Source organism: Pseudorca crassidens, chromosome 17, assembly GCF_039906515.1.
Source record: "Pseudorca crassidens isolate mPseCra1 chromosome 17, mPseCra1.hap1, whole genome shotgun sequence".
NCBI lineage: Eukaryota > Metazoa > Chordata > Mammalia > Artiodactyla > Delphinidae > Pseudorca > Pseudorca crassidens.
This window is the reverse complement of record NC_090312.1, coordinates 74,084,677-74,104,275: the sequence shown is the minus strand read 5'-3', so window position 1 is coordinate 74,104,275 and position 19,599 is coordinate 74,084,677. Positions and strand designations below refer to the sequence as shown.

Below are 19,599 nucleotides of genomic sequence, written 5' to 3'. Positions count from 1 at the left end.
TTGTTTATAAGCTCAGTATTGTTTCTTCCTATATTCATATGACTTTTGGATCTACTTCTCCATACAGCAACATAACCACTGCAATCTTCTGCCAGGTGCTCTTTTTCTGCCTTGCAGACATTATTTCATTTAATTCTCTAACCAAATCTGAGAGATAGGAATCTTAACCCCCATTTTCAGATGCAGAAACTGAGATTTTTAGATGTTTAAGAGCATGCATATGCCACAAAGCTAGTGTAAAGGTGTGCCAGGGTTTAAACCTAGCTCTGCGGGCTCCAAAGGCGGCACCTTTCCCACCACACTTCCACAGCCTCCGAGTTTATAACCTTTAAGTCTCCAGTCCCTATTCCTGTGCCCTCGCAATTCCGCTTGCCTGGAAGGCTCTCCTGCTTATTCTTTGTTTCAAGGTGCCTGTTATCCACCATGAGTCCATCCCGCAACGATTAATCCCTTCTCTCATGTGGCGATGCCTTCACTCTCTATTGGATGTTTACTGAGCACTCATTACATGTCAGGTAACACAGCAGTGAGCAGAATATATAAAGTCCCTGTCTTCGTGAAGCGCACCCTTTCATGGAGTGACACAAATAATAAAACAAACAAATAATTTCATTCTATGGAAGATGGTAAAAAGCACCATGCAGAAAACTAAAGCAAGGAAAGAACAAGGAGGAGGAGTCGGGGAGGAGTGATTCATGGCTGTGGTCAGAGACCTCAGCGAACGGGAGGCATCTGAGCAGAGGCCTGGAGGCAGCAAAGCAGTGAGCTACACGGCCACCTGGATGAAGACGGGTCCAGACGTAGGGAGAGCAAGTATGGATACCCTGAGACGGGAGCATGCTTGTCACGTTCAAGGTCAAGCAAAAAGGCCCGCATGGCTGGAGTGAGGTGAATGAGGGGAACTGGTAGGAGGTGTGGTCAGAGAAACAGTAGGGCCACATCACACTGGACCTTCAACGGGCCATTGTAATTGCTTTGGCTGTTACTCCAAGACAGAAAACTATCGGAAGATTCAGAACAGAGGGGTGAGATGGACTTAGGTCTGAAAAGGTTCACTCTGGCTGCATAGACTAGAATCAAGTAGAGACGCACAGGCAGACGCTGGGAGACACTCAAGGAGTGAGTGCATTCAACGAGGCAACAGCTATGGCCTGCGGGGAGGGGGATATGGGGAGATGCTGGTCAAGGGGGTAAAAAGTTTCAGTTACGCAGGGAAGTTCTGGAGATCTAATGTACAACTATGTGACGACAGCTACCGATAAAAAACCGGGTAACTGTGGTTCAGTTAGGGATGGTAACAGCATTGTGGTGGGGAAATCCTGGATACACTTTGAAGGTATCAGCCAAGAGGATGTGGTGATGAAGTAAACACAGAGGAAATAAGAAATAAGAGTCAAGAATGACGCCAAGGTTCCTGACCTGACAACCAGAAGAATGGAGTTCCATTTTCTGAGACGGTGAAAGAATGCAAAATCACAGACCTGGGGAACACAAATCTTTTAACACATATGTCAAATGTGAGGTACCCATAACCATGTGGAGATGCTCTACAGAGTGAAGAAGACAGGAGTCTAAAACTCTGTTTTAAGGAGAGTACAATCCTGACATGTCTACAGAGAGAGATGGAGACAGTAAAGAAGGAAAGGCTCAACATTCCTGGGGGGAAATATGTGCTAGAGTGGAATGGGACTAGGCAGGTAAGATACACAAGGTAACTTAAAGCGAGAAAAAGGGAAGAGCAAAAACAGGACACTGGAGAACACACAGGCCTAAGACTATGAAAAGGAGTTAATGAAAGAGGCACAAACAAACAAACAAAAAACCCCAAACCAAATCACCACCCCAGAAGCAGGTGAAGAAGAAGGATGACTAAATATCATAGAAATTGAGCGAGGAATTCTGAGTATAAGGAGAGCAGTCATGAAGAAAAGACAGTAAGAAAAGATGAGTAAAGGTGCCTACTGGAATCTTTATAGTATGTTTTTAATAGTATGAATTAAAGTACAAGGGATCAAGGAGTGCGTGGATGAAGAGAAAAATCTGGCAAAGAGAGGGAAAGAGAGAAACTACACACATATATGTATGTGTGTGTATATATATATATATCAATTATACATGTATATATACACACATCAAATTCATTTTACCCTCTGGACTTGAGTAATACATTAAAGATTTAAGAACTGAGACTAGGAGAAGACAAATGGCCTTCTCACCTGCCAACTGAGAACAAACACATCCAGTGACAGGACTATGCGATCAGGTAATTCACGGTCTCGTCTTTGTTCGTGTTACCGTTTAGTATTCAGCAACTGTACAAATCTAAGACTCTTTTTATGAAGAATAATCAAGATGCAACTTAAAATTGTATACTAATCACAGAGTCCCAGTTATTAAGCCAGAGATTTCTCAATTACCCAAACTCTAAGATGCCCCTCTTTATTCACATCATATTAATTTTGGCTTCTAGACTCAACTTCAAAGTAATAGGCCATTTCTGCTGCAAACAGTGATGAAAAGCTACCTAATGAAAGATATCTCGATCTTGAATTCACAGCAGATAACAAAATTAACTGATATTGGTGCAAAATAAATAATTCTTACCTAGCATACGAATGTACAACGCAGTCTGATCAGAGCTGTCATAGGAGATAGCTCCACGCCTCTAGAAAAAAAAAAAAAACCACACATTTTAATGCATGATAATTTAAAATGTGATATAAAATTCAATTCAACAAACATGTATTTATTATTTTTTGTGACGCACTGTGCAAGAGAAGTTGGGATATACAAAATGAAATTAAATACAGCATTTGCTCTTGAAATCTCTAGTTGTGAGGAAGACAAATAATTATAATACAATATGATTAAGCATTGTTGGAGAAGTGGATACAGAGTGAGGAACACAGTAGGTGGAAATTTAATGTCAGAGTACATCATACAAGCCCACTTGAAGAGAGAGCCTCTGCAGAGGTAGTCGGAATTGATGGAGAGACACAGTTCAACTACTTCACTATTCCCTTCACTTAAACATGAATGAATAAGCAAACAAGAATCATCAGACATTTGAAGAAACTCTTTAGCTAGAAATAAATGGAACAAAATGAAAAACCAAATGGCCCAGAAGCTACAAGAAATAAGAGAATTTAAAAAATGTAATTAGTGTACTCAGAGAAATCTGAGTAAAACAAAAAATGGGGTGCACTGAAAGAGAACAGATTTAAAAATATATTTTGAGCTTAAAAATAAACAGGTATAAAAAGTATCTTGCAACATTACTCATAATGGCCCCCAACTGGAAACAATCCAAATGTCTACCAACTAATGCGGTATAGCCGTACAATATTATTCAGTATTCAATATCTAGTGTTGTTATCCAGACATAAAAAGGACTGAAGTACTGATACATGTTACAACATGGTTGAATCCTGAGAACAGTATATGGAGTGAAAGGAGCCAGTCACAAAGGACCACAAAGCATATGTTTCCAATTATATGAAATATCCAAACAGGCAAATCCACAGAGTCAGAAAGCAGACTGGTGGTTGCCTAGAGTTGGGAGAGTTGGTGGGAACTGGAGAGTGAATGCTAATGGGCTTTCTACCTGCAGGGTTTCTACCTGCAATGATGAAAGTGTTCTCAAATTAACTGTGGTGATGACTGCACAACTCTGTGACTATACCAAAAAGCACTGAAATTAAAAAAAAAACCACCCACTTTAAATGGGTGAATCGTATGGTACATGAACTATACCTCAATAAAGCCATTTATAAAAAATAACGAGTATTGCAAATATTTTAAATATAATTACCGAAAAAAACCAAAAGCAAGAAACCAAAAAACACCTCTGTAAGACCTGAAACACCCTCAGCAAGTTCTGCCAACTCCACCTTCACACCCATCTCCCTTCCTCGATCTCCACTTCTTCATTCTGTCTCAGGCAATAGCATCTCTCACCTGGCCTCCTGCAATGTTCTGCCCTGCAGACTGGTTTTCCTGCTGCATCTCTTGGCCCCCAGTCCATTCACGCAGAAGCAAGAGTGAACATTCCAGCTACTGCTCAGAAGTCCTCCAATGGCCCCCACTAGACTTGGAATAAACTCCAAACACCTAACTCTCCATGATCTGCCTACCCCTCAGTCCTCTTGTCCTACCCGCCCTCTTTCTACCACTAAGAGCCAGCCACCCTGGCCGCCTTGCCCTCCCTCAACCACGCCACACGCACAGCCTTGATACCTGCTGTTCTGTCCAGGATCACTGCATCATCGTTCCCTTCTTACCTCTCAGGTTCCAGACAAAATGTCATCTCTTCAGAGAGGCAGTCCCAGACTACCAAACCTGAAGTCACCAGAGAGTCACCCTCCCCAGAGTCCCTACGATCATGCTCTGTACAGCACACCTAGCTGACCTACTCTTGTTAGCTTGTTCTAAAACAAAAGCTCCACAAGAGCAAGAACCATGTCTGACTTATTCACCACTGTGTCCTTATCCCCAGATATAGAATAAATCCCAACATTTAGAATAGTGCCCAGCACATTCTAATGTAATCAATAATATTAGCTGAATAAACAGGCAAGCAAATTCTTAAAAAACAGTAATAAATAGAACTAGCGTCATGAGCTATTATAAAGTAGTGACACTACAGAGAATCTAGAATCAAATCCAAGAATACACAGAAATTTTGTATATGCTAAATAAAGGATCTAAAATCTGTGGAGAGGAAATTCCCTGGCGGCCCAGTGGTTAGGACTCAGCACTTTCACTGCCAAGGGCTGGGGTTCAATTCCTGGTCAGGGAACTAAGGTCCAACAAGCTGTGTGTACACGGCCAAAAAAAAAAAAAAAAAAAAAATCAAGTTAATTATTTGATTTAAAATGCTAGATTAAGTGGCTGTTATCTGGAAAAACATAAGGCTGTATTATTACCTTCCTACTCCAAAATAAATTACACATGGAACAGAAATTTTAATGTAAAACAACAGCATGAAAATATTAGAAGAAAACGTAACTGTATTAAAAAAAAATCTCAAATAACAACAAGGACCTACTGCATAGCACAGGGAACTATAGTCAATATCTTATAATAACCTATAATGGAAAAGGATCTGAAAAAGAATATATATATATATATATATATATGTATAACTGAATCACTTTGCTGTACACCTGAAACTAACACAACATTGTAAATCAACTATACTTCAATAAAGTTTTTTAAATTTAAATAACGACTCAAAAAGAAATCTTAACTAGGAAAGGCCTTTCTAACTGTTCTATAAAATCCAGAAATCATGAAAAACAAATCAATTTGGCCACATAAAAGTTAAATTATGTATGGCAAAATATACCATAAACATAGGCAAAAGACAAACTCCAAATGAAGAAAAATGAGTTCAACAGATACGACAAAGGGCTAATTTTTCCCTGCTACACCTAAAAATGAAGGGAGAAAAAAGAAGTGTCTTACAAATCAATTACAAAATGAATAATAGTGTAGAAAACCAGGTAGGACATAAACACACTACTCACAGAAAGAGAAATAATAAACTAATAAACACAAGAAAAAATGCCTGACTTCATTAACAAAATACATATTAAAGAAATGAGATGGTATTTTTACATACTAATGATCTTCTTTCCTCACAAACCCCTGGCATGAAATTTACAACTCTTCAACATATACCTAGAAATCTCAAGGAAAAATAATGTTTTTTTTACTGTTATTATAAAGAAAAGCTACTGTATTTAAAGCCCTCATTTGGATTTAGTATGCAAAATAGCTCCTCAAATCATTGTTATTATCTCCTCCATGCTTACCATTTAAGAGAAAAACATCAATTAAACTGCTATGACTTAATGTATCCTTAAACAAACAAACAAAAAACCCCACCAGTTCAGGAAATATAAAAGGAACACAAGTCACAAGCAAAAATAAAATTCTAATTTTCAACACTGGCTGCCTCCAGGGAAGCTGAAGGACAGATACAAGGGTAGGAAGAGGACTTTTCAATGAATATCTTTTGAATTTTGTAGCACGTGTAGTTATTATATATTCACAAAATACATCGAACTAAAATTTAAAGCTACAGTAAGAATGTACTACAAAGAAATCTACAAAGAAATGGATGATCTCAAAACCCAAGGGACTAAATCATACAGAACACACTCCTGGCAGCATCATGCTTAATAAAGTTAGTGTCTTCCACCAACAGAAGACCCTGAGCCTCCTGCAGTGTTTCATGGTAAACGACTTATTCTGGAGCAAACAGCCACTGTAATCACTTGGTATTAAAAGGCACGACTCACACCTGCTGTTCCCATCTCTACCCCAAGATATTTATCTTATTAGATTTCAAGACTCCCCTTAATACCACCATATTAGAGGAAAACCTAGTAGTCTGGAGAGCACATATGTGGAGATAAATACTTCTATCGGCCAAATCATATTCATGAAACCACAGATATAATTATGTAATAGTTTGTCATGGTCAGGACCTATCAACCCACTATTATCCAATCAAATTGGGTAAATAGCTTGTTAAAACACATTTTAACCTGTTATCTCTAACAGTTCTCTTCAGGAGAAGGGTTGCCTTTTTTTTTTTTTTTTTTTATGAGGGGAAGGGTATTTACTAAAAGAGCCACTAATTAGAAAGGTAAAGTCTCATTTATCACTTTAAGGATTGAGAAAGACTAACATCAGCTGTTAAAATAGTATAAGTAAGAAGCTGGGTAATGAACATAACCTAGATTATAACTATGACACTAAATTTATTTTAAGGTAATCACTTTAGACTTAGTTATAGAGGCACTAACTTAGGGTCTGTATTAGTTAACCATTACAAAAACTTGGCAGAAAGGGTAGAATTTAATTTTAATATATTTTAACAAATTACTTTGGGATGTGCAAAATATTCAAGTTATTTTATTCATTACTAATTTAAGGAAGCCTGGTCCACAAATACTTAGCTTAAATGCTATCCTAACCTGCAAGACACAACTCTCATGAAACAAATCCAAATGAGATAACAGAAAAATTTTTTAAGAATGGACTTAAAAAAAAGGTGGCTCCAACAATGAATACATTCTGAGTGATAATTTACTCATGTGTTGCCTCACAGACCAAGATTTAAGTGAATATTATTAAACTGTAAACAGTCTAGGTAAAATAATCTAAAGTAACTCTTTTTGGATAAATATACTATAAATTATAACATTAAAAATTTGATTTCCATGTTAGAATGTTACTTTAAAAAATAATTATATGTGCTTTATACACCAAGACTGCAGCACAGACTTAACATATATCTTTGTAAAAAAAAAAGACTATCATTTTTAAAGCCATATACTAGTAAAATTGTTTTTAATAAAGACAGTAAAACAAATTTAATCAAATTCCCGTGTCACAGTGTCAGTCATAAAACACTCGGGGCTATCATCCACATTCCCACCTCACCTCACCAGTGAATGGAAACAACTGAGAAGCTTCTACTCGTGACTTTTCTAATTTAGCCATCCTGGGAACAGCTCGTAAAGCAAACTAGTGTAAGTCAAACCACGGGTGAGGCCCAGCTAATCAGAAACTGACAGCCGCAGCACAAACAAGTTAAACTCTAAGGTTCCAAAGGATCCGCCACCACACAGACGGGAGTTCTGAGTGCCCTGGTAAGACACTCAAGCTTGCATCGGGGTGAATCGCGGCTCTTCCGCAAAAGATCTGACAAGGTAAATGACAAAAGGCGTAAAAGTTGTTCCTGATATTGGTTAATACGTAACTTTTAAAGACAGACATGTTTTTTTTGGTTTGTTTTGGCGCAGCTTATGAGATCTTAGTTCCCCAACCAGGGATTAAAACCCGCGCCCTCGGCTGTGGAAGCGCCGAGTCCTAACCACTGGACCGCCAGGGAATTCCCAAGACAGACATGTTTTAAAACTGAGCAAAGATATCTTAAGTGCTATGGTTTTTATCTTGTTTGGGTTTTCCAGTAAAATAATCAATTGTGCAAAGGCGTGTGTATTTCCCTTAGATGGTGAAGTAATGATATATTAACTCCTTGCTGAGCTCCTACTCTGCCAGAAAATGCTCCAGGCGCTTTCATACAAAACCTCACTTACCCGCACAAGACCTCTGTGAGGCAGGTCTTATACGCCGGGTTTTGGAGATTAGTAAACAGGTCACGGGGCTTAAACACAACAGCACTAAATACATTTTTGGGTAACGTTACAAAAACGGTAACACGCTACAAAAGATGAAGCCCAAAGTTCTGAAAGCAGTTTTCTCTGATGCAGTAAAGTGAGCTTTTTCAGACCGTATTCATCTTACGTATGCTAGGAAAGCGTTTGCACCTGAGTGCCTATCTAAGTACGAATCCATCCATTGAACACTATCCTTCCCAGTCCTCTTCCCTATGCAAACAATATATTAAAAAAAAAAAATCACACTCTTAAAACTAGCATTCTTTTTGTTTAAAAACTTAATTTATATTTTTTGGTGGTTATAACAAAAGTAAAAAAATCTCTGAAAACATCCACAATTCAACTAATGCATTATTAACATTAACTTGACCTTCATTCAGTAACTTGGCAAGCTAATCCTTTAAAAACAATTAGTAAATTGGTGTGAGTGAAACAAAATTCATTCTTAACTTACAAAACACAAGATTTAAAAAATCTGAGTGCACTGTTTTTAAGAGATTTCTTCAATCGTATTCACTAAGAAAACAGGACTGCTTCAAGAAAAAGACAATTATGCTTAAAACAATATGCTTAAATGTGAAAAACATTACATTATCAGGGATTCAAACCTCGCTTGAAGAAGAAATATAAAAGAAGCTTTTGTGTTGCTTATTAGCAAACAATGATGGCCTTATACATTTTAAGATACTATTCACACTTTTCAATTTCTTAATAAAGGAAGACAAAAGCTGCCTGGTGGATGAAAGACCATCATTTTTATACAAGTATAGAAAAATAATTTCAAATAGTATAATCTTAAGTATTTCCTACTTTGGACTCTCATTCGGATGGCAAATGGCTAGCATTCTAGCAAGCATTTCTTTCTTTTTTTTTTTTAAATCATAGCATAATTTTAATAGGGAATAATGAAGACAACTTAATACGGAATGCTAGATTCAGTTGATGAAATACTATAGCAAGCATTTCTTAAGCCCGATATTTGGAATTCAAATTTAAAAACAACAGATATATAATAATCTTACTCTTTTCAACATATTAAATAAAGTAAGGCATATATTTCCGCAGCAGGAAGACCTTAAGTGAGAACATGAGAGACAGTGGTATTTAGTTTTTAAAAAGTTTTTAATTGTTTAGAAATCCTCAATAATTATACTTTAAATTTATAAGCAACAGTAAATTTGCTATCTCCAGAAGAGAATGTTTAAAATACGTACACCAAATGTCTAAACTGTTTAGTTCCATAATCTTAAAAGTTGAACTTCTTTAAGTGTAAAAACTTCTTTAAAGGAATGATCCTGAGGAAAGCTACCTCGATACCAAGGAATGATACCATAAAAAGCCCTTCAGGAGGAATAGGTGGGAGAAGAATAAAAATCACAGGCAGTAATCTCAAGCTTCTCAGCTGACAGGTAAAACGTGTAGCTCTTTTAATCAGAGAAATAACACTGAAGCAAAAGGAGAAGAAATTTGACTAGCAAGTTCACTCCTACCCATATATGAACTAATGATTAATGTCATAATCCTAAAAATAAAGATGGCCTACCTTAGAGGCGATCCACTTGATAAGAACCAAGGCCAGACACCAGATCAATGTAATTCCCATTGGATCAATGAAAAGCCCCCTGCATAGCCTCCCTCCTCTCCCAGAGGGCAATGAGCAAGGAAGATTTGTTAGGATCTGACAATAACCAGCTGTCCCGAGGCAGAAGAGAGGGGACACTGCCTGCCTTGAACCTCACGCAGCTGCCTTCAAACAAGGGTCACCTGACTCTCTGAGAAAATGCTGCCAGCCGGCCTTCCTACCAGCGCGTGGTTAATGCCACAGCCCAGGGCTGGGGAAGGAGAGTCAGTAAAGCTGGAAGAGGGGAGGAACCACCTTCGTGAGCGCTGACCTAACAGTCTCACAAAATGTAGGCAAACGAGGTCTCCAGCTGGCCCCAAGCACATCCCCGACCTTAACACCAGGAATGCTTTCAAATAACTTCCAAAAAATGTTTGGCAGTACTAAAAATTTCCTCATTTCCTCCACGTAGACCGGTGTCACAGGTATAATGTCCTGGCATTTAAAAATATTAATGCATTTTACTCTATTTTTTCAACTTTAAATACTGAATTGGTCAACTCTATTTCCTTTAGAGCTAGGATTACTTTATGAATGCTAGGGGCTTTCATAGATAATGTTGTGCTATTTAACATTATAATTCACTCATTATGGATTTATTGACAAAGGCCAGTCTATCTGCATTTTTCAAGCAAGTACACTATTTCTAAGCCCGACTTGCAGTCTAGCTTACATGATAATATTTGTGTTACACGTCTCATTCTTCTCTCAGCTGTGAGTGAGCTCGGTGAAAGCAAAGTGGGTCTCTATTCATCTTCATGATCTCTCACAGCAGCCAGCAGAGAAAAAGCCTTTCATGAAACTTTCATGCGAGTATTCATTAAGCTGCAACTAGGTACCAGGCCCTTTGCTGGACGCCAGGGGTATAATCTTTGAGTGAAAACGGAAAGGGCTCCTGCCCTCCCGAAACTTACAGTTTAGTCAGTCTACGTTAATCGAAGTCTGCAAATAAATACAAAACTGCAACGGAAACAAGTACGACGGAGCTGCGACGGGAACCGCCAACAAAGCCCCGGGTCTGACCAGGTTAGGAGGTCAGGGGCTTCTTCCCAGAGGCCCTGAAATGTCCCTGAGCTGAACTGCAAGGGCAAGAACACGAAGAGGATGGGAAGAATGATCCTCACAGACATGACAACGCACAACAAAGACAAGCAGAAGATTCGGGAAGAAGAGCAGAGGAGGCTGCAGTGCAGGCTGTGGGACCCCACAGTGGAGGCCCCGAGAAGGGGCTTCGTCTGCATCCTAAAAGCCAATCCCACCCTGCTGGAGACTTCAGCAGGTTTTGGTCAAGGGCAGCTCATTGGGGTAGGGGCTGGGGGGCGGTCAGGAGGCCACAGAGGAGGCCCAGGAGAGGAGCTCACGGACTGTGCTGGGGGGAAACGTGGACGGGCTGGGAAACACTCCGGATGCGACAGGACTACGTCATGGGCTGCAGTTCATGGTGAGACAAAGGCATCTGCCTAGTGGCGGTACCCACATGACGGTTCTAAAATATTTGAAAACAGCCCAAATAGTTCAAATACCAATGCTGTTTTCATTATCCAATCCTCAGTAGGAAGAGTTTATTTTTTTTTAAAAAGTTAATTCTCCACCTGTCAAAATGAGGCATAAACTCAAATTACAGATGCACATCACAATTTTTCTAAATTGAAGCTATACATAACATATGGCCATACATTTCCCACTACACCTTATACATTATACACACACACACACACACACACACACACACACACACACACGCACACTTCTTTCTACTGAACTAACAAGCTGTAATGCTAATCCTTGCACAAATGGAGATAACTTTTTTAGTCTGTCATGAAACTAGGTGTGGCATGAGATTGTCAGGGTCTTGGATTACTCTCTGGGCAGTAAGGTTCCAGCCGGCAAGCTCAAAGGATGCCCAGGAACAGGTCAGAGCAGCCAAATGTAATCAGCTCCACCCTCAGGAGAACCGCTGGCGGTCATCATTCGTTATCTGCCGCACTAGCCTGGGCTGCACTCTCCAAATTAGCCTACCACCTCGATGCCCAGCCCAGAAATACTTCCTATCCTCACAGCTCCCAGCCAGTCAGCTGCTCGAAAAGTTGAGTTCTATGAAGCAAACAAGATCCTATTATTTTTGGTACGTTTTGATAAATGCCCTTTTGGTTAACGGTGGTGAGGTCAAGAATCTCAACTTGCTTTTCGTCTAAAAGTGGAGGACTGGGACTTCCCTGGTGGTCCAGTGGTTAAGACTTCGTGCTTCCATGGCAGGAGGCGTGGGTTCGACCCCTGGTCGGGGAACTAGATCCCACATGCGGCAGGGCGGAGCCAAAAAGAAGTAAATAAATACAAGTGAAGGACTGAACAAGGGAAGAGGGAAAGAATCAGAACTGAGACACACAGGGAAAAAAGAAAGGCAGTCCTAAAAATTCTCTCATTTAAATGAACTTCTGTCGAGATTATCCCACCATCTCAAAACTCCACTGGGAGTCAAGAGCCTGGGTTTATTTCCCAGCTGTACTGCCAAGAGCTGAGTGAACCTGGGTGAATCACCACCTGTAAAGGCCTTGCTTTCCTCCCTTCACAGGAGTTAAATAACATCTGTAAAAGAATACCTCACTCATAGCAGGCTCTCAATAACATTTAGCCAAGTCCAAATTAAATAATTAAGACCTAACAATGATCATGACCTAACCACTCCAGCTCCACCCCAACTCTGGGCTTAACTGAAATCACATGGCTCATGAGGGCAACGTGTGCTGTGCTTGCCCAGAGCCCTGGGAACCTCTCCTGAGGCCTGGTACGGCTAAGGTCATTTTTCACACCAGTGAATATAGGCTGGCTCCCTAAAATGGTTCCCCAGCATCCTCCTTCTTAAATACCTACTGTATGTCTGACACTAAAATACAGAGATAATCAAGACACAGTCCTTCCAGATCAGAAATTTCCTATTTGAATAGAAACAGCTACTAAGTTTATGCCTAAAATCATAGCTCCTTCATTGCTGATGACAGATTTACATCACTCAAATCTCACAAAAAACTCAGGCAATACAAGTTTTTCTTAAAACAGTACACTCACCTTTCTTAATGGCACGGACCTAATGGCTTTAAAACTTTTTCCTATTCTGAGATATGAAGTATTTATCACTAATTTATCTTGATAAAGTATAAGACTTCTCTTAATGAAAAATTTTCAATAAGACGAAATAGAAACAAAAGCTGTCATCAAATTGTATTAACACTCCTTTACAATATTATGTCTATTTCTTAGAAAATTATCTTAAAATTAATCTTTCTAAATATAAAATAATTTATTATCCCATAAAGAAATAGTTGCCTCTTTTACAATAATAACAAATGTATTCTTTTACGTTAACTTTTCTCACCTGTCTCAAAGCCTTAGTGAAACATGACAGAGCAACAAAAAAAATCACTTGACTATACTAGAAAAATTAATGCATAGGAGACAGCTAAGCTTTATGAAAACAGAATTTAAAACTATAAGAAAAAGGTATAAAACTCTTTACCTTGCTGGGGCTTATAAAAGTAATATCTGAGCAGTCAGGGTATTAAAAGCAAATCTCACTATTTTAGGAGTATGATCAATAGAAGGAAAAGGTACAGCTTTGATCACTGTGTCTTAAGAGAAGTAATCCAAGTACAAATTTTATCCCTGGGGCTCTCTGCCACTCACAGGACACCTGTCAATCTTGGCAATAGCTTTTAGCTATCCATATAGAGACTCAGCATGTCCTTCTCTTGACCAAATTAGGCTAACCTCAACTGCATTGACATCAGTGTCTATAATTTTGGAATCCTGTTGACAAGAAGAGCCTATCCCAGAGTTCTTTATACAAATGTAATGTCTGTTGGAAATTATAACCAAATTTATAATAGAAAAATGTGAATACTATAGTCTAAACCTTCCAACTGTGCTTTTATCATTTTGAATTCCAACCAATTTTAATACCAAATAGTAAATCTGGGCGGGTTTTTTATTTCTATTACTAAAAACCACATATCGGAACTTATTATTTTTCAAATGTTATGAATTTCAAGAGATATGAAACTGACCAAAAAAATTAATCCTTGATAAGTAACAAAAATTATTTTAAAACTATGGTAACATGGGAGTTTTACCACTTAATTAAGACCTTTGTGTCATACTGATTTAGAGTTCTGAATTAAGTTTTCTGTTGGACAGTAATTAACGGCAATGAACATGTGATTAGTCTTGGTATGAAGTATTCAATAATAAAAACACCCTGACCTTTTACAAACATTCAAGTCTTCTGGTCCAGAAAACTACATTTTATGATATTAAAAGAACTCAGAGATTTGCTTATTGAATGACTGTTCACAGTATCTCACACCAGTCAGAATGGCCATCATCAAAAAATCTAGAACAATAAATGCTGGAGACGGTATGGAGAAAAGGAACACTCTTGCACTGCTGGTGGGAATGTGAATTGGTACAGTCACTATGGAGAACAGTATGGAGGTTCCTTAAAAAACTACAAACAGAACTACCATATGACCCAGCAATCCCACTACTGGGCATATACCCTGAGAAAACCGTAATTCAGAAAGAGTCATGTACCAAAATGTTCATTGCAGCTCTATTTACAATAGCCCGGAGATGGAAACAACCTAAGTGTCCATCATTGGATGAATGGATAAAGAAGATGTGGCACATACATACAATGGAATATTACTCAGCCATAAAAAGAAATGAAATTGAGCTATTTTTAATGAGGTGGATAGACCTAGAGTCTGTCATACAGAGTGAAGTAAGTCAGAAAGAGAAAAACAAATACCGTATGCTAACACATATATATAGAATTTAAGAAAAAGAAAATGTCATGAAGAACCTAGGGGTGAGACAGGAATAAAGACACAGACCTACTAGAGAATGGACTTGAGGATATGGGGAGGGGGAAGGGTAAGCTGTGACAAAGTGAGAGAGTGGCATGGACATATATACACTACCAAATGTAAAATAGATAGCTAGTGGGAAGCAGCCGCATAGCACAGGGAGATCCGCTCGGTGCTTTGTGACCACCTAGAGGGGTGGGATAGGGAGGGTGGGAGGGAGGGAGACGCAAGAGGGAAGAGATATGGGAACATATGTATATGTATAGCTGATTCACTTTGTTATACAGCAGAAACTAACACATCATTGTAAAGCAATTATACTCCAATAAAGATGTAAAAAAAAAAAAAATTATGGGAATTTGCTCCTCGCCATGTCTTTTCACAAGACTTTCAGGATCAAGTGATTCCCAGCCAAGAAACGAAAGCAGAATCGTACCATTCCCCAATGGATTCGAATGAAAACTGGTAATAAGATCAGGTACAACTCCAAGAGAAGACATTGGAGAAGAACCAAGCTGGGTCTATAAGGAGCCTTGCGTATGAAGTGGCACACATATTTATGCTGTGTCAAGGTCACTTCCATCTTACCACATCACTCTGAGAACATCACTACTATCTGAACAGCTGGATGTGTTTTATTGGGAAAATGATTTTTCTCTTTGTGCTTCTGCACTAGTGCTTTGGCTCAGTACTAAATATGTGAGACCTTTTGTCGGAAAAAAAAAAAAAATCAGTGGTGTAGATTTGACAACTGTAGAGTTTGGACTTAGGCTGCTAGTATATAAGACCAGGAAAATGTCACAGACGCTGGACACTTTAATTTCAGCAAGGCTGCACACATAGTCTCTGGAGGCATCCTTGAGAACAAAAGAGAGCAATGTCAGGCTGACTCCTAGCTGACTGAACAAACATAACCAGAGTTCAAGTACCGGATGTCAAGCTGGTGGAAGAATTCTAGAGGTCGCTGACAGAACTCTACCTTTGACTTTGTCTTGTTCCACAGTTTATTTATTGGGATGCAGATCGGACTAATGCATATCGTATCTGCATATAAAACACAAAGTATAAACCACCGTGCTTAATTACAAAATAAAGAGAGAATGAAGTATGAATTTTAAAATAAAATAAACTGCATGCATATGGAACAATGGAAATGGAGTTTACAAGTTTCCTTAAAAAAAAAAAAAGGCCAGAATGTTTAAACTCTAAATTAATAAGAGACAGTAAGTAAAGGCAATCTTAGGAAGCACTGAGAGTCAGGTAAGTATCCAAACCCAGGCTCCTCCACTGTTCTCAGTACAGGCCACATGGATAAGACTGAGTTCAGTTCTCAGTATTACACTGGAAGATGCATACATACATAACACCTTTAAATGCAGATAAGGATAATATATAAACTGCTATAAGATAAAATAAGCCAAGGAGTTCAGCTTTATTCTGTGAAATTATGAAAGGTGGAAGTAGACCAATGGGCACAAGTTTGTGGAAAACAGAATTTGATTCAATATTACTTTCTAAGAACTTTCTACAGTTAGAACCATGGAAGTTGAAAGCTGCCGCCTCAAACTAGCCTCTGTCAAGGCGGTTGTGGAGCAGGCTAGAAAAAATGACCTTCAAGGTCTCTGCCAGTTCTAAGATCCCACAATACTATACCCGACTCGATTTCATAATCAAAGAAGCCTTTCTAAGAAAGCTGCCACCACACCCCACAGACCCAGCCACACTGATTTCCTCAGAGTTACTAACATCTAAGTGGTTACTGGTATTTATCTCAAAAGGTAATTTTTAAATGAGAACTATTTGTAGGTAAGGAAAAAAACTTCACACTAAAAATACTACTACGAACTGACCACTACTTGTGGGTAAATATATATCAAAATATTTATAACATAAATACTAAAGAAGAAAAATACTAATCTCTCAGAGATTGGTCAAATTTAAAAAGGAAACGCCAACTGTCAACAATTGTTTCCCTCTCCAAACCAATGAGAGTAGAAGCCCAAAAAATTTCTGAAGTATACTTGAGGCACACCGAATAGTACTGTTTCATCTCCACATGTAGTACTGCAAGGGAAAGGAGGAGACGCACAAAGAGATTTTGAGATCTCCACTGTGCTGGGCATGAAGGATATAACACAAATGGACACAGTCCTTGCCTTCACACAGCTCAGATTTTTGTGGGGACTACAAACAATCATAACAAATAACCACGATTACAAGCAAATGTAAGATGCTCTGAGTGCCAAGTATGACACTTAACCCAGGATTCAGTCGTAGCTAGGAAGACCACTGGGGAAAAGTGACACATAATCTGACTCTTAAATGATTTCATAAGAGTTTGTCACACAAGAGGTGGGGGAAAGAATTCCAAGCACAGAAAAAGCAGTATTTGCAAAAACCCGAGGTAAGCAAAATCACGGCTTGTTTATAAAAATATAAACAAGGTTCAATAAATGATAGGACAACTAGTAGTGGACTAGAACTCCCATCATGAACAACTAGAGAACTAGGCTATCTATGAGAAACACTGCTTTCAGATGTTAGACAAGTAGGATAGGACTTTGATCCCTGAGAGAAGGGGGAAGAAAACAAATAAGGTGAGACCTGTAATTGCCTAGGTTTCTTGAAAGCAGTTACCAAACCCCAAGGCAGAGCAGAGTAACCCTGCAGAGCAAGAAGTCTCACAAAGTTGAGGACTCAGAGACTGGAGTTCAGGGAGGGTACAATACTTGGATTTTGCAGGGCTGAGTACCAGACAGGAAGAGCCGTGAAGATAACGGGCTCCAGAAGCCTGAAAATGGGTCTCCTTGAGTCTCTGGCTAAATACTAAGCTAGCCATGTGTAGAATGAGATACCATGAGGCTGGGAAAAGAACTACAGGGGAGCTGGGAAACATCTGGTCCCCACCAACCACAGTGAAGAGCTCTCACACAATACCTGGGACATTCCATAGCGACCCAAGAAATGCCAGAGCACAGGAGAAGGGCAAATGTAGCCCATCAATGCAGAACGTTCTACTGGCCAGCATTGTTCTGGACCCCCACTAATGATGCCTAAAATATGCCTAAAAGGATCAGGCTGATCCACAAGTAACTAAATTGCTTATCAGATCAAAACTCAACACTCTTTTAAAGATGACAAGTGAAAAATAACGAATTAGGAGAATAAACAAGAAAATGTGACCCCAAACGGGGTGATGGTGGGGAGTCAATAAAAACCCAGAAATGAACAAGATGATGGAGTTGGTAAATTAAGGACTTTTACAATGCTACTGTAAATATATCCAAAGATTTTAAAGAAAACATGCACACTGAAAAAAGAAACTGAAACTTAAAAAAAAAAGGATCACTTATAGCTAAAAAACATAATGTCTAAACTAAAAATTTGCAGTTGGGCTTAACGGCAGACTATAGAAGAGATCAACAGAAATTACCTAAACATTTTCCAAATTTGATGACAACTATTAATCCAGATATCAAAGAAGCTCAGTGAACCCCAAATAGGAGAAACACAAAGAAAGCCACACCAAGATACATCACAATAAAATTACTAAAAAAACCAAATGATACCAAAACCAAAGACATTACAAAAGGGAATCATAAACCCAATCACTCATAAATATAGACACAAAGATGTGTAAGAAAATATTAATAAATCAAATCCAACAATATATAAAAAGGAAATGCATTATGACTAAGTGGAGATTATCCCAAGAATCCAAAATTGGTTTTCTGTTCCAAAAAAGCAATAAATGTAATTCAACATATTAGAATTAAAAAAAATCATATAATCATTTCAACTGATAAAGAAAAGGCACTGAACAAAATTCAACTCATTTATGCTAAACACTCTTACTAAACTAGGAATAAAAGGAAACTCCCTCATCTGATAAAGGACATCTATTAAAAAACCTACAGCCATCACCATACTTAAAAATTAAATGCTTTTGCCCTAAGATCACAAAAAAAAACCAAGGATGTCTGCTTTACATCTTTAGTATGGTATTTAAAGTCAGAGCCACTGCATTAAGGCAAGAAAAAGAAACATACAGCATACAAATTGGAAAGAAAGTAGAAAAACTTTTATTTGCAGACAATTATCATCTATATAGAAAATCATAAAAACCCTACAAAAGAATTTCTGGAACTAATAAAAAGTTAGCAATGTCACAGGACACAAATTTGATATATAAAAATCAACTGCATTTCTCTATACTCGTAAAAAATGATTGAAAAATGAAATTAAAAAAATACTACTTCCAATAGCATCCACAAACATCAATACTTAAAGACAAATTTAATAGAATATGAGCAAGATCTGTACAATGAAAATTATAAAACATTTTTAGGAGAAATTAAAGACCTAAATAAATGGAGAAATATATCATGTTGTTACAAGACTGAATTGTGTTTTCCCCAAAAGATTTGTCAAGGTCATAATGCCCAGTACCTATGAATGTGACTTTACTTGGTTCCTTGCAGATGTAATCAAGTTTAAGATAACAGTATACTGGGTTAGAGTGGGCTTGAAATCCAGTATAACTCATGTCCTTATAAAAAGAGAGAAATCTGGACACAGACACACTACGACACAAAGGCAGAGACTGGAGTAATGCATCTACAAGCCAAGGAATAACAAGGATGGCCGGCAACCCCAAGAAGCTAGAAGAGACAAGGAAGGATTCCTCCCCAAGAGCCTTCAGAGAGAACATGGCCCTGCTGACACCTTAACTTCTGACTTCTAACTTCTAGAACCATGAAAAGAAATTTCTGTACTATAAGCCATCCAGTTTGTAATACTTTGTTTTGGCAGCCCTAAGAAACTAATACACATGTTTACGGATTGGAAGGCTCAATATTGTTTCCAATTTTTCTCAAGTTAATCTATAAATCCAACACAATCCCAATTAAAATTCCAGCAT

The 19,599-nt window shown here is 38.3% G+C and overlaps 1 protein-coding gene and 1 pseudogene across 3 annotated transcripts in view; one reads left to right on the top strand and one right to left on the bottom strand.

The window, feature by feature from the left end:
• The window catches only part of PDE7A (phosphodiesterase 7A), a 114,889-nt gene that overhangs the window by 44,052 nt on the left and 51,238 nt on the right, over window positions 1-19,599 (bottom strand). For 2 of the 3 annotated variants that reach the window (XM_067712203.1, XM_067712205.1), the window contains one exon: window positions 2,605-2,665. In XM_067712203.1, coding sequence (XP_067568304.1) covers window positions 2,605-2,665 — 61 coding nt within the window. Of the gene's footprint in view, window positions 1-2,604; window positions 2,666-9,738; window positions 9,948-19,599 lie in introns of those variants that run through there. The other variant, XM_067712204.1, reaches the window with a different exon arrangement.
• Window positions 15,050-15,214, top strand: LOC137209853 (large ribosomal subunit protein eL39-like; annotated as a pseudogene).